Below are 24197 nucleotides of genomic sequence, written 5' to 3' on the forward strand. Positions count from 1 at the left end.
TTTGTTCAGTCAGCCATGATGATGGTGTTGAACCGTTTTTGGAATGTCATGATAGTATGCATTGAAATGCTGAGTCAAAACAAGTACCCAGCAAGTGTCGCTGTAGTTTTTACTGATGTTACAGGCTCCAGAAAGCTAGAGAAAATAAACACTGGAACATGAAAGACACAGATGCCAACTAGCAACAGCTCATCATATTTAACATACTTATTTTCTCAACTATTTTTACCACATTTTGGATGACAGGTTGACATACATATGTCATAAGCACAGCGGTGAAGAAAGCAACCCAAGCAAATGTATAGAGTTATGTGCCATACAAAAAATTAAATAGCAGAAGCAGTGACATGGCACTGGGCGCAGTGTTGCCCATCCCTGAAGAAAGCCACTGTTAGCAGTGTGCCTGGAAATAAAGAAGGACAACCTCAGGTCTTCCAAAGATGAACTTGGTTCTTGATAACTTGAAGAATTGTAGATGTTCACTCACATGAAAACTAGGATGTCACATGAAATCATGGTAGCTTCCAGCTGATGATGGAGTGACGACAATGACAGCATTACGGCTCGCAAATTGTGGACACAGGATCAAATCCTGGTTAGGACAAATAGCACAGCTTGCTGTTCTTTTGACATCCTATGGGAAGACAGAGTGATAACGGAAACCACACAAAAGTTCGCTGAAGCATCTGTTGTAGCTACAGCTGTAAAATACAATAGAGCCTCGTGGAGATATTCGCAATCGAGCACACAAAAAATGATCCATTAGAGTTACACTTATGTTTTACTGGTTCATACATTCCCGGGAAACACAATCTTTTGGCACTTGCGTTCCGTATATTGCAAAACGCAATCGTATTGTAGCGCCTACCGACACTGCAACACGAAGATGCTAAGGTTGGCACCCTCAGCCAGCACCTTGGTGTCGGCAGCGCATAGTCGATGCGCAAGCACGGCACAAGCAATTCTTTTCTAGAAGCCGGCTACGCTTGTCCTCTTGTACTGGCGCTCTGCAGCCAGCCGTACAGTTCCCAACAGTATGTTTGACACATTTTCCGGCCGCTCAATCCCACATAAACAAGAAAATGCGCAAAGCATGTGCGATCAAGAATAGTAGCTGCCTACCGCATCAGCTTCCCTACAATACTCGCCCACCCATATGGCATGAAAACGCCAGAACACACTCAGTTTCTTATTCCGGTACCAGCAAATATCCTCCTAGGTTGTCGCTCACTGCCAAACGTATTGTGATAAGCATCTTCACCTACTCGTTTTACAGCATGTGGGATATAGTGACATTGGAAGCATGCTGCGTACTTCTAGTAGGTGATAACCCAAACATGCCACTGTTTCCTGGTACAGGCGGCGTGATGTGAGCGGCATGTTTCGCTCCGGTGGCATTTGGAATCGCTCACCAGGTCAATTTTGTTTCAGTTTGGCATCGCCCTTTTAAAACACTACGCAATGAGAAAACAACAAAACATGTCTCAGGCCGCCCAGCATAAAGCCCCTGCATCTACGCGCCACCGCCGCTTTCTTAAGTAGCGACAACCTTTGTTGTGCGCCGCCTTTTTCCCTCACACCAAATCCGGTTCCGGTATTTCCGGTTCCGGCATTTCTGGTTTAAAAATTTCCAGTTCCGGCGTTTCCGCTTCCTAGAGTTGCACTGCGGGAATTTCCGCTTTGACTGCTGTTAGACGATGTTGAGACGCCCGCGCGTGCTTAGCAGAGCTGTGGCAGTCACCATAAGAAGAATGCAAAGGGGACAAGCTGTTGTATTCCGCTGAAGTATTAGTTCGCGGTCACTGTTGTCCAAATGCACGAAAAACGGCAGTGGTCTCCAAGCGCCCAGGCACTACATTCCACTGTACGTTGTCGCTCGTGCCACAACCTGTCGCAGGTTGACGCGAAGCAGCGAACACGAGCAGATCGCTGGTTACAGTAGGCGGTGGTTCTTGGATGGAATCGCATTCACAGTTTCAACCGCAACTCGCGCAAGTAAAGCCTCTCCAGCGGCGCGAAACTAAACAACGCTAAAAAGCAAAGTGTCACTTCCACTCGGAACAGGAAGCTGCAGCTACGTAAGTTCCGCTTGACGCCGGAAGCTAAGGGGGTGAGTGGGAGAGGAGCGTGGAGGAGGAGGGCAGGTTGGCGGTACTTAACCTGGTCGGCGGAAACGTGTATGGAGGGGCTTTAGCCCAGCAGAGCCTTACCAGCTCGACAAGCATCGGCGTCTCGAGCCGCAATGATTCCTGCAACTCTTCGCATTACATCTGTCAAATTTTGTAGTTGCTTCGGATCATACATTTTCCCGGTTAGTATGCTTTTTCTTGCAGCTTTTCTTTCTCAACACGTGTGAACGAAGTTCTACTGTATTTTTAGCTTGTAGCTACGACAAATGCTCTTTTCATTCACACATGACAAAATGTGGAATATGCTTGAAAATCACATGGAAGCGTTTATTTAGATGTTCTGTGCCCAGTTGCAACGAAACACTGAGCAGAATAGTCATGCACAAACCATAACATATGGCATTGAGAAAACGTGCTTAGTAGATAGAGATTAATCATCGACGCAAGCATACACTAACAAACTTTATATAATTTGGTCACAGACACTTTTCTAGGGATATAGCGCATTAGTACATATTGATATCTATGAGGCCCACAAAACAACAGCTTTTCTTTGGTAACATCGTTCCAAGTTCATGTTTAATGAAGCATTCATTAAAGCATTCGCTTCCATTTTTTAAATTCTATTCATGATATTAACCGCACATGCCCCAAAATTATTGTGTTCTTTACAGTTAACACTCCAAACTTGTGTGTATAGAAACACTGAAATTACAGAACAGCCGAATGAAAAACATATTAAAAAAATATGAGAAATCATATGGAGCATCCAGCCATGTTAGTGTACTGGATTGGTGTACAGTGCGATATCACGGCACGCAAAATTTGACGGCAAAAATACCTTTTGTAGGCAACACACATAAATGTATTAACATATCTAAATATATATCTTGCAGATACTGCTAAGTTAGTTTAGAGGTACACTGCACATTATGTAACCAAAGTATCATCACCTGAATACTACAACTAGACTGCAGTAACAGAGACCCTTCCAGGCCAGACAAAAACATCTACATGCTCAATATGTTCGTCACTTAAGTTATGCTTCTTTGTGAAGATAAGCAACGTCACATATGCTTCTTTGTGAAGAAAAGCAACAAGCATTTTCCAAACATCCTAGAGAATTACATAACCAAGGCACAAACATATGAAATATATTTTGCAAAGAATGTTTTTCAGTGCTCAGCTTCACAATTCAGTCAAAAAATTTCAACCCATCCATACTTTGGAAGACATTTAATGCTTAACAATTATGTTAAGCCTGACATAAGTCTGTCATTTTCATTAAATTTATATTTTGCACTGTGTTCCAAAACAGCAACAACAGCTAAGAAACACATCGGTAATATGTAATGGCCAAATAGGTTTTGTGCCAGGACAACACACCCACTGACATGGTATCATCAGTTAATGAGTTTTCACTTTTAAAACAAATGCCTTTTAAATACATAGATGCACAAACTGACAATGGCCAGAAAAGGAGACTGAAAAAGTGTACAAGGTGCAACTAAATGCGAAAGAAAGGTCTTAACATGAGTACAATTTCATCTTTCTTTCACACTTGCACAGTCATATACACACAGATACACAAGCATTAGGGGTGTGCGAATAGTTATTTTTGAGACCGAATTGAATACAAATCGAATAGTGCCAAAAGCAAATCGAATATTGAATACGTTTCAAAGATTTTTTTAGTAATAAACAGCTGTTATCACAACTGATACAAAATGATGTTCACTTCCCAGTATTCTTAATGTTGGCAAGTTTCTGTTGTTACATAGCACGTTATGTAGTGTCGTTTATTAAAAGCACAAACAGAGCATTAGAAGCCAACAAGTAGTTTCTTCGCGTATACAGAGTTCTTCAGAGTGTGTGAATGATGGCTGTACAGCCTGTAAAGTATGGCTACCTAAGTGACATAGCCTGCTCCACTACACAAGTTATCATGTTTTATGTCTATAGTATGCTCACCGAAGTGAAAATGTAACATACGTTTGCTCCAATTTTATGCTTATTTGGGCACAGTTGACATTTTGAAATGTTCTAAAAGTATTAGAAAAATATTCGCATTTACGAATAGTGACTATTCGATTTGAAAACCAAATTGAAAAGGACCCTATACAATTTGTTATTAGAAAGTTTTGAATATTCACACGCCCCTAACAGGCATACATGCACTTGTATACTGTGCGTCGCATAAATAGTACTGCTCCTGCTAAATAGCTAGGCCTTTTGTATGCAAATTTTCAGCGAGAAAGTGAGTTTAATTTAATACCATTTTTATGAGTATTACTCATCAATTTTGTCCACAGTAAGTTTGAAGTGGGTGTCTGTGGTGGTGGTGTTCAAAAATCTTTTGATTCCACAGCCATGCCATAGTGCCACCATCTGTCATGGCTTAGGAGAAATAAGGTTCATTAGAAAAATGACAGATGGTGCCACCATTACATTGCAGTGAAATCAACACATACTCACAAAAGCAATATATTAAGCTAAACTCACTTCAAAATGTACAAAATTTCAGTGTGAATGACCCTGCTGCTTAGCAAGAAGATGTGGCACTCTTATTTATGCAACACACATTATGTACAGTACAGTCCACCCTTAACCCTTTGAGGGTCACGACTGTACTATTTACGACGGTGAAAACAAATCCCAAATTTTGTGAGTTGCATCACATCCACTAACCACCAGGTGCATGGATCATCTGTTAAGATGGTATTTAAAGGCTGTTAATAAGCAAATTAGACAACTACCAGCCCTGCAACTTTGCCATGATTGCTTCTTTGGTATGTACAGTTCATCTATAACCAATTTAGCCCTAGTTCTTTGCAGTTGGCCTTTAAAATGGACACCTAATTACATAGTGTTCAAATCAACATGACTTGAAGGTATCAATTTAAAATGAAAGAAACACACGGTGTGATGCATTAGGTACATTTGACCTGGTAAATGCATCCGTGTCAAAGGCGAAATTAATCAGTCCCAAAATACTAAATAGTTTGGGTTTTTTAATGAACCCTACTATACATGTACATTCAATGCCCTTTCAGTTTCACCTCTTAACCTTGCCACTATGAACATTCATGTCCTGCACATAATAATAATAATAATAATAATAATAATAATAATAATAATAATAATAATAATAATAATAATAATAATAATAATGCTTGCTCCAGCTTCAAGCCCGGGATAAAGGAAGGCTTATAGGCCCTTTATAGCTGTTGCTTCCAGAGATAAAGGCAGCAGTGAAAACAACAAGCCTTGACATCAATAAGGATATTCAGAAGAATGCAAGAATGACTCCAAAAGCAATTCTGCAAGAAAAACTGCATAAGTACATTGGTGCACAAACACAGCAGCACTGTAAATGTACAAATTCTAAGCGAGGCTTCTTTGAAGGCCACTGCCCCATTCATACAGGATATAGTAGAATGCAGAAAGTTCAGCACCGAAAGTTTGTGAACTTCAAAGTTAGACTCTGCACATGTAAAGCACAGCTCCAACAGTAGAAGCTAGAGGCTCAAAAACAAGAACTGCGTTCATGCAGAGTACCTCGCTTCATCCTGATGTTTTTGATGTTTTATGCTGTCCCAAAGCCAATCTACGGTAACAATCTTCACTGAATGTGCACATTGTCTAACACCTACATTCGGCGACGACAACATGTGGGTCACACTGTCACTTTCACTCTTCGCAAGCGTGCCATTGTAGGCAACGAAGTACCTTCTCAACAGCCTACTCTGAGGAAGACACATTCTAACACCCGTGAAGACATCAGGAAAGTCGCAAAGCTTCTTGTTAATTCCTGTGGACGCCTCCGATTTGGTGTTGTTTTTCAATGCTCTTTCAGCCTGACGTTTCCTGGCAGGTGAAGGCTGCTGTTTTGAAACTGACAAGGGGGTCTGTTTTGGAGAATCAGTCTTTTTTGAAGAATTGTTTTTTCTTGGGGAACTGGATTTCTCTGGCGAGGAAGACTTATCTGTTGAGGTAAATGAAGCATTTGCAACACCACTGTCGTCTTCGTCCTCGCCAAGGCCCAGGTCAAACGGCTTTGCCCTGGAGTTCTGAAACATCTTGCGGAGCTCGGGCAATGTCGTCGCCTCCTTTGGCGTCTTGTCCGTCCGGATCCGCGTGACTCGGGGGAAGCGTATGGAGATGCCATCTGCGGTGTGCACCTCGGCTCGAGTAAACTCGGCGCCGGCGATCTCCCAGACCTGAGTGCTGTCCGGGTCCTTAGCGACAAAATCCGGCACCAGTACTTTCTCGACATCAAGCCACGCTGGCACCCGCTCCATCTGCCGTGATATTTTCTTCATTTCAAGCTCTGTCTGGAGCCGCTCCAGTGTCTTGTCATCGTGGCCGCCATGTACTTTGGTGACGGTACACCAGCGACCGGTTGCCGGATTCCAGCAGCCCATTAGGAAGATGGACATGATGCCACCATTGCTTCCAGTGCCAAAGTATGCTCCAAGCACTGCGAGGTCAGCTGAGTCCGCCATGCTACCACCCTGCACATCGCAATAAGGCCATGCGCTTCAAGGAAAACAAAAGCGAGCTAGACTAAAAGCTTTCCCTTCTAAAGCAGCAATTATGCCCCTTTTACCAAAACAAGGTGAATAGTAAAAGAAATTCATGTATAGAGAAGGGGCCCATAGCACCATTGCCTTAATTCATACATCAGCCTCCTGTGATGACACTGTTTGTGGAAACTATGAAGCCATGGACAGGGGCAAGGTTCTTTGTGGCAAACCTTGACACATAAGAAAGGCAGCATAATTTGTAAACTTTGTTAGGTTTTACTTTGAGTCACAGCGCACAGTGCAGGTGACCAAGCGCGGTGACTGATTTTGTGCCAAGAAGTGCACAGACTGGGAGGTCATGGCAAATTCGCCACTTCGTCCCTGTCATTTGTCTACAAGAGAAACTTCTTGCATCCAAATGCTATTTTCTTTGCTGATAATCACTTTCTGTTGTACAGGCGTGGCAATGGTGCCAGAAGCATGGTTTATCTTAAAGTCCACATGAAAAACCTGCTTCAATGTCATGGACATGCGGTCAGAACACTACTTGCGTCTGTGCCAGAACCATGGCAGTACCGGCTGAACCAATGCGTGAGACGCCAACTGACATGCCTTTTCACCATAGCAGTCCTCTAACATGGTAGCTAGAATGAAATCAGTGCAAGCGATCTATACATAATTGATTGTTCTTGCTGATGTTTTTGCACTAGCACATAACTAGAAAAGTCATTGCAATTATAGTGTGCCCTAGCTGAATTCAGTGTCATAAGATGGTGCCACCAGTGGTGCTGGTGCTTGCATTCTCTTATTCAGTTGCTCTCTTTTATGGATACAGACATGCTAGAATTGCAGTATTCAATGCTCACCTTAAGGTAGTCCTTCTTAACCTTGAGCCAATGGCGCTTTCCTGGTTCATAAATGCCATCAGGGTTTTTGAGCACAAGCCCTTCCAGGCCCTGAGACAGGACATCATTGATGAGGTCCCGCAACTTCTCATGCGTCGTGATCACATGCTGCTCGCTGAACACGACGTGATTCTTGATGGGGGTCATGTTGGCCTGTAGGATTTCCCTGCGCTCACGCAGTGTCCGGTCCAGTAGGCTTTTGCCATTGTAGTGAAGACAATCAAAGACGAAAAGACACACAGATGCATCTTTGAAGGCTGCCCGCTTGTGGATTCCTAGTGTTCCAAAGGGCAGTGGCTTCTGCGTGTGTGTGTCCACCATAAGAATTTCACTGTCGAGGACCAGGTCATGGCCGTGCTTGAAAGCCTGCAGGCAAGGACATCCAAAGGAACAGGTGAAGTTGATAAACAGCAGGGAAAAAATAAATTTAGATAAATGCAATGGTCATGACTTTCAATGTGACTTGCCACGTTCATCAGGGGGGCTATTCTGCAAGTGTCCACCTCGTCTGCTGCTGGAGTTCTGATTGGCTGGGTTGGCGTACGCTTCAGAAGGAGAGAGGCACCCCCAGCCAATTGGCACTTCAGCAGCAGACCAAGTGGAAATATCCATTAGGTGGACGCTTACAGAATTGTTCCCCTGGTCTACAATCACTTCACATGCGAACAGAACTGTAGCTGTCCATCAGAAAAAGGCAGTTGTGCCCTGTCCAGATATTGCAATAAGTGTAAATGCACCTGCTTTCCCTGATAAAAATCAAATGCATACACTTGCAGAATGTAGTTAAATGGCGAATGAAAACATTCTTGTGCAATGGTGCTCAACCGTTTCATTTTGTTGGCACCTTGTCAAATTAAGTAATAATAGTGCACCTACTGCTTTTACAAAGCACGAGAAAGTTCACAGTGCAAATGGCATTGTAATGGTAAGAGCTTTAGCAGACAATTTTTTCAGCATGCATCACAATGACTAGACTATGGATGCCTTTGAATTACACCGAGCAACTCGGCATTTCATACCTTTGGAATGAAGTCCTTAAGATGTTGGACCTTGTGTGCCGACACCGGCTTCAGGCTTCTGCTGAAGAACAAGAACTCCGAGCCCTTCTTGTGTAACTGGACCCGTTCGCCGTCGTATTTGATTTCCGCGTACAAGCCGTTCGGGCACTTGGCGAAGGCGTCGTCCACGGAGCCGCAGGGCTCCGCCAGCATCGGTATCATCGGCGTCATCAGGCTCGCCGAGACGCTGACGTTGCCTTCTTTCGAGGTCCTCACGACGTCCTCCAGGTTCCGAGACGCCTGGAACGCCTGGTACGCGTCCGGGTGCAGCGCCTCCAGGATGTGCTTGGGTCCCGAGTTTATGCGGATGTCGTGCTTGATGAGCCTGACCACCATAACCAAGTCGTTCGCAGTGCAGCGAGCGCTCAGGTGCCTCAGGAGCTGCACCTGATCGTCTTCGCGGGTGAGCCGTGACAGGCGCTCCAGGTAGGCGTCAACGTCTTGCATCGTCAGCGTGCTCTTTTCGGCCGGGGAACCGTACTTCTCGAAGAACGCGCCGACGGTACGCGCCACGTCGCCCTGTTCCAGGTCCTCGATCATCTCCTCGTGGCAGCCATTGCCGAAGATTCGGCTGAACACCTTGACGAGCTGCTTGCTTTGAAGGTTATAGACGCGCTTGTTGACCATGGGCAAAAGGAACTTGACCCAGAGGCAGAGGTCGCCCGTGAAACCCTTGCGCGTGCTGCCTCCTTTGAAAAACTTCGCGACGATCGCCGTCTTGCCCGTGTAGGTCGATTCTTCCGCGATGGCGGCGCACAGCTTGCGGAACTCCTTGAAGGCGTCGTCCTTACTTGACTTCTTCGTCAGCGGCGACGCTTCCAGCTCCTCCAGATCTAGCTTTTCCTCGGTATCGTCCGACTCCTGAGGAGTCAGAGTCGTCTGCAGTTTCTGCTTCTTGGCAGGAGTTCCTCCGCCGCCGGCGTTGTTCCCCTTTCGCTTGCCGGGGCTTCCAGCGCCGAACTTCTCTGACAGCTCGTCGATATGCTTGAGGACTACCTTTCGGTCCTCCTGGCCGATGTCGCTCCATCCCTCAAGGTCGCCGGCGTCCTCGATCTTCTTCGTGGTCGCACGAGCCCGCAAGAGCTGCTCGAAGATGCAGTCGACGTGAAACCACTGCTTCATCTCTCCGCCGCTGTCGGTGAACGGATTCGGCACTATCTTGCCGATGCGCAGCACTTCCTTGTCGATCTTCTGCTTGCACTTCTTGCACCCCGCAGTTCCCCGCTTGGCGTACTCGATGCAGAAGCGAGCCTCCGACATTTCTCTACGGAAGAGCGGCGCGCACCGTCGCTGGTAGGAAATATTGTCGGCGATCGCACTTTGGAGTGAGACGGTCGCAAACCGCGGACGTTCGTGTTACATTTTGCCGTCGGTGACCGTATTTTCCGTTGCAGAGGTAGACGATAACTGTCTTTCCATGAGCGAGAAACAATCGGCACGATTCTTCGTTAAGCACAACAAATCGTAACAAGAAGCACTCTAGCGCGCGCAACAAATTACGGCACGTAGCGACTTGATTTATGGATTGTCTTGGTTATCTCAGTACTCTCTTTGCTTGCTTAATGAATAAAGGTTAAGCGCTAACAACGCTTTCGAGTAATTAAAAAAATATTATTAGTTTTATAAGTTTTCCTGCTATAGACAAATACTTGTGGGTTTGTTTTAACAGTTTTTACTTAGGAGTGCTATCGATGCTAGCGGTCTCCCACGCTTTTTTCATGAACGACGCTGTCATCTGCTGGTAGAAGCGTGCTCGCTCCGGCACCTCTCGTGTAAGTTCATCGTTTTACTTCATTTTCAATGTACTGTGGGTTGAATCAAACGTAGCGCTCAGTGCAAATATAGTTAGGCATTCGGCTGATAACAGACTGAAGGACACACTGCGTTTTGCGTGTTAAAACACGGCCCATACCTTCTTAGCACTCAAAAACTGCGGCGCTATGCAATTGCGTCATTTCACGATGCTTCCACAATTCGTAACGCTGCTCCTGAAAAGGTAATCAGGACGCATATTTACGTCATGTTATTTCACGTTATTGTATCTAGAATGCGGATCCCAGGCCTGAAACTCCTGGATCAGCGCTTTAACTGCGACGGACGTTTCAGCTGCGCTAAGCGAAAGTGATAGCGCTTGTGGTGCAGCAAAAGCTAGGCGCCCACTTACAGCTCACCCTTTCGAGAGGAAAAACCTGACAGCTCCACAAAGGACTTGGTTCCGAATTGACACTCGTTGTCAGGCCTGGCGTTGATTGAGTCGTGATTTATGCGACATCGTTTGTATTCATTCCCAGTTAAATAGAGAAAATCATATATCAGCTTGCATAATTATGTAAGCACTAGTCTAATTGATATAGACGAGGCTAGATCATTGAACAATGTGGTTTTCATTGGCACTTAAACCTCGAACAAAAACTTTTTTTTTTCTTGCATTATATAGACACATTGACAAACTGGTTCAGATTTGACACTCGAATGTCAAATCATGTACATGATCATGTATAATAGAGTACCAGTTCCAGCCAGAGCAGATTCCTAGCTCAAGACCAGTAGCACTGTACTGGGACTACGTTAAAACAGTGGCACGCCAGTCGGTTTTCAACTGGTACCACTTCAGACCGGTTCATTCGAGTTAAAAACCTGCAGCAAGATTTTCACTTGGGTATAACTGCATGCAGTTCACAGGTGTGGAACTCGGAAATGAGCTGCTATTTTAGTGATTAAACATGAGCTAATAATGGCGCTTAAATGTTGCCAACCCCTTTCTTTCATACGTATTGTTAGCTTTATTTATGCATCGATCCATCTGCAAGAAATAATTCGATTAAAGGTTTGATTTTAATTTCATCCTGGACTGCAGCTAGCCATCGATGGAGTCGTCGGGGACCATGGAGGACTTCCACTGGCTATGGAAGTTCGGCCCCGGTTTCACCATTTCGGGTGACAGCGTCACAGTGCTACATGAACCGAACCAGTTCTATGAGCATCTCAAGGTGTGTGGGGTGCTGCTAACTATTAGAAAAAAGACAGTACAAATGCCAGACTTCCTTCTCGTTCCTCCCGTGTCTGCGTTGGTTTGAATGCCTGCCTTTCTGTACCATAAATTCCTGCCGTCTCGCACAGCTTTTGCTGTCGGTGTAGGTCTTAGTTCAGTTTACTCTTGGTCAGAATTTTACACCATCTGGATCCCTAGCTGCGGACTAGTTGGTATCCATACAAGAACAGAGTGCAGCATAAATTTGCAATGAAAGCACAAGTTAATGCATACTTCGAGTAATTCAGTCAAAAGAGTATGACTATATATAGAGTCACAGTACAAAATAAGCAACTAGCATATGCATATATTTCATGTAGGTATCAAAGCAGTGAGATTGTAAAGATGCGAGCACAAGATAACCACAATGTGTAAATCTCTTTATAAATTTATTAATTATGCAAGTTGAGGACAAATGCTAGCCTGAAGATGTCTCTTCAAAGCTGAAGGAAAATTTTTGTCTTAATTTTGAGCAGAGAGGTAAATTCCAGAGGATCGGTGCATCTCAACCACAATCAGTTAGCTGATAATGTAATTAATGGTTGCATGCATATCCAAAGTATGTCTTCTTGACATACAATTGTCCTCCAGTGTTTTAGGTGAGCAATATTGTTAAGCTTGGCATGGCTTTGCATTGGCAATTACTGTTATGAAGCATCAGTGCAAGAAGTGCTTCAGCTGCAGGAGGTACTTTTTTTTCCTTCTGTTTCAAGTGAGATGAGTCGTACATTAGAAAAGATAATGTCAGAGCACCAGATGCACTCTTTCTCACATTCCTTCCAACTTTTCAGAAGCTGGCAGCATCTGCAAGTAAACGTATTGTATTGGCCTCTCTCTACCTTGGCAATGGGGAACTCGAGAAAGACCTAGTGAGTATACTCTGAAACACTTTGCCACCTGATATGCATTACAAAAATGTAAACATGGTTCGTATTATCTTGAATAGTATCAATATCTGCATTTATGCCACTGTGTTGGTATTTCTGCTTTCTGCGCTATGCATCATGGTGTAATAATAATAATAATAATAATAATAATAATAATAATAATAATAATAATAACAATTTTATTTTGGTTCATGGGTTACAAACCAAGAAAGGGAGGCAAAGTGCAGAACACCACCTGACTAAGACGTGGCCTTCCTATACACACTCAAAAAAAAATCACGGTGAATGGACATATCACAGCAATGTCACCTGCTGTGATGACGTAAACCTCTATTCCCTGCTTCTTCTTATTGCTTAAATAGTATTTGCTTTTATTTATTTATTTATTTATTTATTTATTTATTTATTTATTTATTTATTTATTGTTAACTGCCTCCATCACATGGTGCTTATTCTATCTATTGCACAGTTGTTGCTTTGCAAGAAAAGTTTCGGTTATCACATTGTTATGTAGTGTATGTGATGTGTATACTTTTAATTTGTGTTGCATTTCTCTAGATTTGATACGTTCTTATTGTAATTGACATTTTGTACTTGTAAACTGATGTACATGACCTTTGTTATACGTTATGTCAAGCAGATACATAGCATCCTTCTTTTTCTTTCTTTCTGAATTCATGTTCTGGACATGTACCAATCTGTCTATGGCTGTGTGAACTGACGAAGTGAATATGTTTTAATGTCATATGCATTGTGTGAAGCAGGCTGTGGTGAAATCATATAAATTATTGCCTTGCCTCCTCTTATGCCTTGTCTGAGAATAAAATAAAGGACAAAAAAATGTCAGCTGACTATACTGCAGCACACAAAATGAATGCAAGGCAAACTAAATCAGTTATGTATTAAAATTCACAAGTAAACCAACCCGAAAGTAAGACATGAATATAGCAAGAAGAAGAAAATTGTGCAGAAACCATCAACAATGAACATCAGTGTAAGCGAATAGTCGGAACAAGCGAGTGAGTGAACGCACAAACGAACAAACATTATCATTTCCAAGTCCGAGTATCGACGAAAACTAGTGAAAGAGGCATTTAAAAGCTGTTCACTTTAAAAAACCTAAACAAACCATCTTAGAAACTAAGACTGGTAATTAACCCCGTAATGTCCAAGCACAGTTCCCTGTGAAGGAAATAACTCGTTCACCATTGTTTCTGGCGATAGAGAGCACATCTTTACAAAAAACATGACATGATATTTGAATAAAATAGCCTAGTGAAAAGTTTATTAGTAATTGGTTTGCTGAACTATGCTCAACTGAAAACTCGCTACATCATTTAAGAAGTGCTAGTGTTACTATAGCCTATCAGTTAAGTTTCTCATGCTTAAATAACCATTTCGATGTATCAAATTCAGCCTGGCATAAATGATACATTGGGAATTACAGGGTTAAATACAATGTCATGAATGCAGTTGTTCTATTGATTTGGAGTGCAGCTGTCATGTGCGAGCTCAAGGATTACTGTAAGAGAGTTCAGAGCCTAAAGTATGTTAAATGCGAGCTTTTGGACACAGCAATTCATCCGTGGTCTGTTACAAGTAGTGAACATTATCAGGCTCCTTGGAGTTAGAGCTTTAAGAACTCTTGACACAGGTCTCGGAACTGCATGCGGCGGCCAGGCGCAACGTGGAGATTCGCGTGCTCTTGGACTACACCAGGGGATCGAGGGGCGAGATAAACTCGCGCACACTCTTGATGCCCCTGCTGCAAGAGTTTGGTGGCCCGTCGAGCAGTAGTGGCAGCCATGGGGAGCCTGCAGAATCACCGAGCCAAGTTCAGGTTTGTGGTCTGCCTGTGATGTGAACACTTCAGTTGAAGAAAGCAGTGGGTAAAAAATTTAGACTGTCCATTTTGCTGGTCTCTGGCAACTGAAAAATTCCGGTAGCCGAAAACATAGTAAAGCCTGATTATAACTCGGGCACATGCAGCGTGAAAGTATCTTCATTATATCCGATATTCATTGTAAGCATATATTCGTTACCCACTGATATGCTACCAGCGATGAAATTATATGTTTACTTCCTTATATCTGATAATTCGTTTGACTGTTACAGAATATGTGTAGACTATAAGTGATAGAGCAATTCGAGCAGGTGTAGTTATGTTACAGTTTCCATAAAAAATGACTTTTGTTGCACAAAGTTTGCAAAAGTATGATTCACAATTCCTGGTGCTCTCCAAGAGCCACATACATGCTGATTTCATTCTACTTTAGACACGGTATAATCACTACAATTTATAGCATTACTGTATGTGTTTTTTTTTCTGGAACTATGTTTCTAGAATAATTGGAAAACTTATTACAGTGCACTCCGGATAAACGAAACTCTCTTAAATGAAAATACCGGATAAGCAGAACAATGATATCCGCTTTGGTTGGCCGCCCATAGGCACAATGTCAACAAACCTTGATTAAATGGAACCCATATTTTCCCGAAATTCGAATATAACTTTGACCAAGACTGCCACTTACATTATTGGTGTACGGAACAGGAAAAGTCCAAAAACATGCCAAATGGAGATACTATAAATAGTGAACAAAATTAAATTCATCAGGCACAGTGCACGTTAGTCTTTGGGACCAGATCGCAAGAGATGCAATTGAGAGTCTGCAGCGCTATTTTGAATGCAAATACTTTGCCAAAACTTTGGGAACCTTTCTTCGCACATGAACACAACCTTACACAAAAGAAGCTACAGTGTGAGAAGCAAACCATAGTGAAATCTCCTCTTTTCATGAAAGTAATGTCAAAACACTTGGACGCTTTTCGTATAAAGCAGTCGTTGGCAACTTTTTGTGTTCTTCTCTTGAAGGAAACTTCGGATAAACAGAACACATTTTCTGTCCCTTCGAGTTCCATTGGATGATTCTAGTGTATTTTCATCAAATCCTGTTGATGCAATCTGTGCTATGCACAACTTGATCCTGGAGGCTGTACAGCCAACTCTCGCAACAGTGAAGCAACAACCAACCAAAAAATGTCTGTGTTATATCTGATATTTGTTGCAAACATATATTTGTTACATGCTGATATGGGCAAAAATTTTTTTTTGTATTTGCTCTGTTATGTCTGATATTTTGTTATACACATGTTTGTTAAATCAAGGTTTGACTCTACTCAAACTTCATCTGTCGAGAGCATGAAGTGGATTGAGCAGGCAAGCATTTCTAGTACTCGCAGGAACCTGCACACCGGCACTCATCTTTCGCAGGTGGCCCTGTACCACAGTCCACGGCTCCGCGGCCTCGTACGCTGGCTCCTACCAGCACGTTGGAATGAGACGCTTGGGCTCAGTCACCTCAAGGTCTACCTGTTTGATGACACCCTCATCCTGAGTGGGTGAGCAGGTTGTTTATACCCGCTGTTTGCCTGCTAATTTTCATTTATCTTTTTTATCTTTGTTGCCACACTCGTTGGTAATGGCTGAGGGCTTGAAAAGGAGTACTGAGGATTGCGGATACCAAGGTTTATTGCATATCTTGCAGCCCTCCTGGTTTCCTTTTTCTTTCTGTCTGACAATACTCTACAGGCTGACGTGCATTTAACGCTAACCCTATGATAAAGCAAATTCTTTGCTAAACTGAATGAGTATAGCCCCAATAGGCACATCTCTGCACGTCTCGTTTGACCCACACATCGTGGCAGACGCCATCCTAGAAGTGGAAATAAATCAGCAACATGCAAGGTGGCACCACTATCCTCGCAACCATCTCTTCCTTTCCAAATTCTCTTGGCACATTTGATAGCGTGTGCGGGAAGTTGGCCATCTTGTGTAGGGCAATCTAATGTAATATAAAAGCCTACTTCTAGTATTTTCCACCTAGCCCATTCAGTTTCTGCGTGGTTCTGTTCAGCAAAACTTCTTGTAAGATGAGATTCAGGTTCATATTATAAGGGCTCCATATTCTTAATTGTATCTTACAGCAACAAAGATTCAGACATGAACATCATTATATGCGGCATTAGTGATGGAAAACTATCAATAGTTCTATTGATATATAGTTAGGTAATTATCCATCAGTTGGTACAGAAACTATCAATAGTACCATTGATAGCACATCATCAATAGTACAATCTATAACACGTTATTAATATCTGTGGTACTATCAAGTATGCTATTGACAGTGTAATATCACGTGGCGTACACACCTAAACGCTGCTATGTAAACTTTGTGATGTTTCCCTGTTTCCATTTGCATCAACTGAGCATTACTGGTAGCCAGCTAATGCAGCATTTCTGGTAATATCACTATTGAATGATTGCAAAACTATCGATCACATTCTCACTACCCAACTGTGGCAATGTTACCTATATGTAGTACCACTGTGAGTAGCTTTTGTTACATTATTCACATATCATATCGAAATATTGTGATGCCCTCGATAGTGTTGTGGATACTATCGACAATATTTTTTACACTCTCGAATACTATTCATAGTCAATTTACCGACAGTTGTGCATTGCTAGTGTGTGTATAAATTGAATTTGTAATAAACAGTGTTCTCTTTGCGGTCACCTTAGAAGGGCTTCAATGTATTCTCTGTACCTCAGTCCGGTGAAGGTTCAAGTATGGGTGTCATTGGATGTACCAACTGCATTAGCATAAAATTTACACCTTCCTCTCTCTCTTCTTTGTCTTTTTCTTCCTTCCTTCCTCACAGGGCCAATTTGAGTGACCAGTACTTCAGGAACCGGCAGGACCGCTACGTGGTCTTCCGCAACTGTCCACACCTTGCCGACTACTTTTCTCATGTCGTGCAGACGGTGTCGTCGTTCTCCCTGCAGCTCCAAGGGGACGACTCTGTTTGCGTTCATCCCAGCTTCAAAGTTCATCCTTTCAAAGGTAGTGGAAAAGACAAAGACGAATGTGAAAAAAGAGGGAGAGAGAGGAAATAAATCTGCAAAATAGTCATTACACGTTTTCCGCGTGGGAAAGAAATTGCTACCCACTGTGGAGAGGTTCAATCGCTGTGGTGTTCCGATGCAGGGCATGGGGTCACAGGTTGTCCCCACTCGCAGCTGCAGCATTCCAATGGGGGCGGAATGCAATGACGCCTGTATGCCGTGCTTTAGCTGCACATTAAATACATACTAATGAAGCACACTGAGTCAATTTAGAATGACAGAGCACTCTTTGAAAACTGAATTTTTGTTAATTTCATGGAATTACACTGTTTATTAGCACCAAAATGTCGGGTCATAACTTCATTCATTAAATCTGATTCTTGACATTTGAACCCCAATGCTGGCACATCAGTGTGATGTCATGGATTTCAAGTTATTTTTCCGTATGTTGGGTCATTGTACTCGAAAATGTTTTTGAAATGTCTTTGTCTTCATAACTTTTCTTGAAACTTGCTAATTTCAATCTTTGGCTGTTTTAGGATGCCATAGTTGAGCTTTAGGTTATCAATACTTGTTGCTAAGATAGTTGGTTCATCTTATTACGCAAAGTTAAGATGCAACCAAGGGTGGAAAAAAAGCTTTGAGGACAAGAAAGGCACTCTTTCCTGTCCTCAAACCTTGTTTTCCACCCTTGGTTGTGTCTTAACTTTGCGTAATAAGCCTTATTACGCAAAGCCTTATTACACAAGCATTTCTTGTGGGCTCTTCGTGTTCTTCTGTGCTCGCTTTGGGTTCTTTTGTACTCCCGGCTGGCAGTTTGCGTCCCTCAACACTTGGGTACAGGTTGCATCCCCTAATCTAAAGCTCTCTAACATATTGATACGTTACTGATAAAAAATTAACTAGACCTGGGTAGATGCCTTCAAAATTCATGGCTTCATGGTGAGCTCGTGCAAGATATTCAAAGTGGCATATTGCCACCTTTCTTTCATTTTCGCATCTTTTCTAGCTTGTCAAGCCCCTTCTCGGAGTAAGAGTGGCAGTCCTTTGGTATTGTATAAGAGTAATTTACTAAGCTCAACTTGCTTTTCTCTTTAATGCCCCTTTAAAAAACATTAGGTGGTCAAAATTACAGATCTGAAGCTTTGCACTGCAAGCTCCCTCACAGCCCACTGTGCAGCCAAGAAAGGAACTGACATCAAAGAATACAAAACAAAAGTTTGGACCGATTGGCAGTTGATGTGACAATTGATCATGCTGTGAAGACCTTAGGTAGATATAGGCTTAGCACAGAAGCAAACTGGCATAGCTCAGTGCAAATGACGAATGGAACGTAACTTTCTATGACAACATGCTAGAGTGAGGAACATGTGACAGAAGGCAGGAAAAATCAGTTTGGGATGCAGCTAGAAATTTAGCCACACTTTTTTAACTTAATGAAGTGCTGATTTGTCTGAGTTGAAATTGCGAACACACATTACCTATCAGTGCAGCATACACAGACAAGGACAAGAAACAACTAGAATGTAGGCAATGCGCTCTGGCTCTGTCAATTTCTGTGCCGATAGCTAACATAGATTTAACCTATTCAGACACCAATTAATATAGTCCATTAATTAAAATTTCTTTTAACTACATACATTTCTTGCATCTTCAGGATCACCAAAAGTGTGCAGCTGCAGAACGGATTAGGAATTTTTAATCCTTCAGTTAGTTTTGTCAAGCTTGCAGCATGTGGACTCTCCGTGCGACAACTCACCACAGGAATGCCAGATGTGAGAACACCAACTATTTTATCTATGCTATGCTTGGAAAGCGCCCATCCAGCCACTTGACAGATATGCGTGATATAAGAGAGTGAAAGACAATGAGAGAAATGAACCCGCTATATACATGACGACATACTGACACCGAGGTCATGCCTATCTTCCAACTTGTTTTACTACGCCACTTCACACATACTATTTTCACTTGCAGCACAGACCCAACTGAAAGCATTCCAACATGTACATGACACATCTTAAATATTATTTTTCATCAACACTTTTACTTTTGATGTGCTGTCTTGGCGTGCACACTTGTGCTCACGGCGCCTGAAGGAATGAGCAAATAATTCCACTGCAGCACTCAAGTATTCTTTTGTAAACCTCTGTTTCAGGTGACCAACAAGAATTTGTGTCGGCTGCAAACCAGCGGTTGTCCAAGCTCATCAAGCCAAACAGGGAGACAGCTCCGGCACCAAGTCGAGGTGATGCTCCGGCTGACACTTGGGTCTTTCCGCTGCTCCAGATGGCACCACTAGGCATCACTCAGGTATGCAGAGCAGTTCTCGGAAATGTACAGAGCATGAGAGCCATGGAAGAAATCGCAAGCCCAGAATTTACTCGCGCCCCTCAGTGATCATGCAAGCTAGGTGCATATTGTATGCCTCACTTTCAGACTGCATGCTGAGGTTGTGAAGATTTGTTTCCTTAACCTCACCTATTGTTTAGACCTTTATCTGTGATCATACTGCAGCTTACAGTTCCTTTTCAGGGGTCACACATTTCCGGTCATTGAAGGCAGTGTACAGGAGTTTTATAAAACCAGCTAAGTAAACCTGCCATTGCTATTTTAGGCTTTTATTAATATAGCGGTAATTGCTGTTTACATGAGTGATCATTGGCTGTTGTTTTATGCTTAACATGTCTTTTAGGCCTTTCAGACAACCAGAAGAGGAAATGAAAAATGTGGTTCATATACAGCATAGAGTTCAATTGCAAACAGCTTGGTATTGAAGATCCAATAGAAACCAGCACAGAGTGCTGTCACTGAACTGGGACATTTGATGCAAGAAGCTCCAAGCAAGCACGAAAAATGTCTTAGGATAGTTTTTAGTGCATTCGCTCGTAGCACATGGCTTCAAGCTTAAAAAATAAGAAAGGCAGAAAACTTCTCCATTATTGCTTCTTTGCAGGACCAAGTTGTTACCGAGCGATTGCTTGCCCATGCTCCAGCGAAATCAACGTTGCGGCTCGCAACAGGCTACTTCAACCTTACAGAGCGCTACTCCAACATCATTCTCAACAATCAAAGTTCACGCTTCGACCTCCTCGTTGCCTCACCCAAGGTGATTTATAGCGCCAGCCCTTGTCTAACTATATGGTAGTGTGTCAGCTTTGCATTTGGTTGCAGCAATCACTTTGCTGGCAGCATTCGTATGTGATGGCTGATCCACAATAAAATGTGTGGAGAATTTAGGGGGATAATTACTGCTTGCTGTAGTAAGGGTTTGCTGTTAGTATTTGTTAATATTCTGGCTAATGGCTTAAGGTTTAGATATTCACTGCTAGTGTTATAACAAACTCACAATCAACACTAAGAGACCTTCATTACATCTAATAGTCATTATAAAAGTACACATTGATAGCAACAAAAAAAAATTTATAATCAGATCTCGGGAAAAAAATTCAAAAAGAAAAGAAAGCACAAGTGCAGTGCAATATATCAAGATTGTAACCTGATAACTGCCATTCCAAGATGCAGTCAAGTTGCTGTTTCTGGGGGTTGAGAATTTTTGCTACCACAACAAACATTCTGAGCTGTCAGCTCAAAATTGTCTTGTATTTTCTTCACACTGTAACTGATTTTGCTCTAGATATTGCATTTCAAGTTATGTTATAGCCATAGAAAACCAATTCAATTAAAGTGTGACCAGCCAAATTTAAAATTTAATTCACGGTATTCGTTATGTTAAAGTCCAGCTGTGGTCTCAAGTCTTATCTTGGGCTCTGATATTTTCATCACTCACTAGATGACCAACACCACCAATGTATCTGGATTTGCAGGTGAACGGCTTCTACGGTGCCGAAGGCATCAGTGGCGTGATCCCGACTGTGTACACGCATTTACTGCGCCAGTTCTTCCTGCGAGTCGGGCCGGCACACGGTCACGTTCAGGTTGGCGAGTACGAGCGGCCCCAGTGGACTTTTCACGGCAAGGGACTGTGGCTGTGGAGAGACGGCCAGCCATGGCCGTGCCTCTCTCTCATTGGCTCGCCAAACTTTGGTGAGGGCTTTTTTACAGTCCTTGTTTTGAAACAGGAGGCCAATACACAGCACCGGAAACTCTTGCTTGCTTTTCTGTTTTGATGTGCACAATGGTCAGGACTATTGTACAGGCATTACCAAGTCATGGCTGCCAGTTTACTGCTAACCTTGAAATGAAAATTCAGCGATCGTGGCATTCTGTTGGCACCGATATAATGGGCAGAAAGTTGGAGTTTAATCTTTCATTGTCCCCACAAACAATTATTCCACAAAACCTGTCTTTTCCTTTGCCTTCCTTGATGAACGTGCAGGTTTCCGGTCAGTCCACCAAGATCTCGAAGCACAAGTTGCCATTGTGACAACCAATGAGAAACTTCAGAGGCAGCTGAACCATGTAAGTAGTTCTTTGTAATTTTTTTGTTAGTTCTTTATCATAATGCAATAGTGGTATGCAAATATTCAGTGCTTTATATGCAAATAGAATAGTTCTTGGTGTTGAATTTGTGTTCCATTCAAAAGCATCATTTAATTATTACTTGGAAAACTCAGTTAGGCCCAACATTGGGTGCAGTATGATTGCTGGTTGGCAAATGTTAACGATCTAGTCAATCGGGACACATTACAGTAGCTTCAAATTGTCTTCTAATTCATAGTTACGTCAAACTAAGCTGGATACACTCAGATATTCTTGCAATCTGTGTTCTGAGTGACAGCACATTTTCTACTGCAACAACTTAATCCTGAAAAAAAAATTGCGTTGTGGGAAATACAACCTTCTAATGCTTTAGAGAGATTACGGAGGTGCAGTAAGGTAGACTCTTAAATGGAACACCAATTTAGCATTCAATTTTGCATAACTGCGAGAAGTCTTTGTATTAAAAATAAATTGGTAGCTGATATGATGCATTAGGCAGACATTGATTGACATGCGATCATTGTAGACATCTCCTTATCTAATCTGAGTTGTAATTGGTGCCGGCATTCTAATTAGGTGTACCCTTCAATAGTGTACCATACTGTATGTGCATGGGACAAAGCACAAATATGTGAAGAAGCTGGAGTACAAAAAATTTTAGAATAGAGCAGAAGTGTAGATACCCACTGGCATGATTAGTCAATCCGAGGCCGCCCTATCTCGGGCCACCTCATTTAGACACCGGAGCAGGTTTCATATCATGTGATGATAAAATGTCATGCTTTTAGCAGAAATCTGTAGGTACATTGCTTCTTTTTTAAATTGTTTTTTTTCTCTGTTTCTTTCTGGGTTATCAAAAAATATAGTACTGGGGCTAGGCTCTGTCACAGTCCTTTCTGAAGGTCCAAGAAAGCCAGTTAAAAAAACAAAGTAATAAGAAGGGACAGAAATGATCACCGGCTTTTAATGAAAAAATATTTTTATTTATATCTTCTATGTCTCAACATCACCGATGATATCTTCTTACCTTCACTGCTCTTTCCTTGAAACAGACGTCCTGCTGAGCATGCTAAAGGTGCACTAATTTGCATACATATGTGTTTCATTGAAATAAACCTTTGTTGGAGTCAGTGTGTTGTCCTTTCTGATTCTCCTAGGTGATCGTTTTTTTTTCTTCTTTTTTGAATAGTCAAACCTTGACATAACGCACATGGTTATAGCGAATTGTCGGATATAACGAATTATTGCATATAACAAATTATTGGATATAGGGAAGTAAATGTAAGACTTTTCTCATCAATATCAGCAGGCAATAAATGTATTTACTTATAAAGGATATCAGATATCACAAAATTAAATTTTTTTGTCGCAACTTCATTGTAACAAGATTTGACTTTTGTACTGTCCTGCTGAAATTAATGGGTTACTGAAATGCCCAATTCTAAACCTTCTCACTCAGTCCGTAAACATTTCTTTTGCTTGTTCTTTCGTTTGCAGGAGCAGCAAAGGCTGTACGACCTTGCAGCACCCGTCTCCCTCGCCACATTTCAAAACCCAAGCCGTCACGTGCCTTTCTGGGTCCGGCTTCTTATGCCACTGTTCCGGCCGCTCTTCTGAGCATATGCATCACACATAAGAATCAGACGCCACACCTGCATCATGTCTATAGGTTAATAAACTAATTGAATAAAATAAACATTTTAAATCGCATGTCTTCAGAGTTGCAGTGCCTTACTTATGGGTGACACGGCAGTGACATGCACTACAGTGTCATGTGACAGAGCTTTATACCATTGTAATTCAGGCATCAGATGTGTACGTAACGCCATTTGTGCTTGTTCTACATTATTCCTGTACTCTGCTGTGTATTTCTGATGTTATACATAAAATATTCTCTCTTATTTGTGAATTGTCATCAACTTTCTAACAATACACACAGTTAACTTTCATAAACTCTACATCAGTTAACTTAATTGTGGCAAATGCTTCCAACAAAATAACCACGTGTGAGCAACATTTCATTTAACTCGAAATGTCATAAATTGAACCAACTTTGTATCACCTGTAGGGGTCGATCAGATCAGTAAAATTTGACTGTGCGATGTTGATTTGTAGTAGCTAGTAATGCGGCTTCCACGATAAGCACAAGATCTTGCTCATCTTTTATTATCTTTTAGTTAGCTAACACGATTGGTTAGCTTCTATCAGTTTTTAAATGACGCACAAGACGCAGATCCGTTGCACTGTGGGCAATTAAGTGCTCATCTACAGCCAGGCGAAACAATAGTTTTCCAATTAGCTTGATCCAC

At 42.3% G+C, this 24197-nt stretch overlaps 2 protein-coding genes across 2 annotated transcripts; one reads left to right on the forward strand and one right to left on the reverse strand.

The window, feature by feature from the left end:
- Positions 1-95: 95 nt before the first annotated feature.
- DNAlig3 (DNA ligase 3) lies at positions 96-10126 on the reverse strand. The gene is made up of 3 exons (XM_075701188.1): positions 8580-10126; positions 7522-7926; positions 96-6643 (listed from the first exon to the last, which is right to left on the reverse strand). Exons 1-3 carry the CDS (start codon positions 9876-9878, stop codon positions 5675-5677), a joined length of 2673 nt encoding a protein of 890 aa, XP_075557303.1. The 5' UTR covers positions 9879-10126; the 3' UTR covers positions 96-5674.
- A 155-nt stretch (positions 10127-10281) lies between these two features.
- PGS1 (Phosphatidylglycerophosphate synthase 1) lies at positions 10282-23598 on the forward strand. Its single transcript, XM_075701192.1, has 11 exons — positions 10282-10390; positions 11476-11608; positions 12441-12518; positions 14191-14376; positions 15811-15938; positions 17262-17443; positions 19604-19758; positions 20402-20554; positions 21273-21492; positions 21785-21867; positions 23386-23598. Exons 2-11 carry the CDS (start codon positions 11486-11488, stop codon positions 23503-23505), a joined length of 1428 nt encoding a protein of 475 aa, XP_075557307.1. The 5' UTR covers positions 10282-10390; positions 11476-11485; the 3' UTR covers positions 23506-23598.
- The last annotated feature ends 599 nt before the right edge of the window (positions 23599-24197 follow it).

Source organism: Dermacentor variabilis, chromosome 8 (genome assembly GCF_050947875.1).
Source record: "Dermacentor variabilis isolate Ectoservices chromosome 8, ASM5094787v1, whole genome shotgun sequence".
Classification (NCBI taxonomy): domain Eukaryota; kingdom Metazoa; phylum Arthropoda; class Arachnida; order Ixodida; family Ixodidae; genus Dermacentor; species Dermacentor variabilis.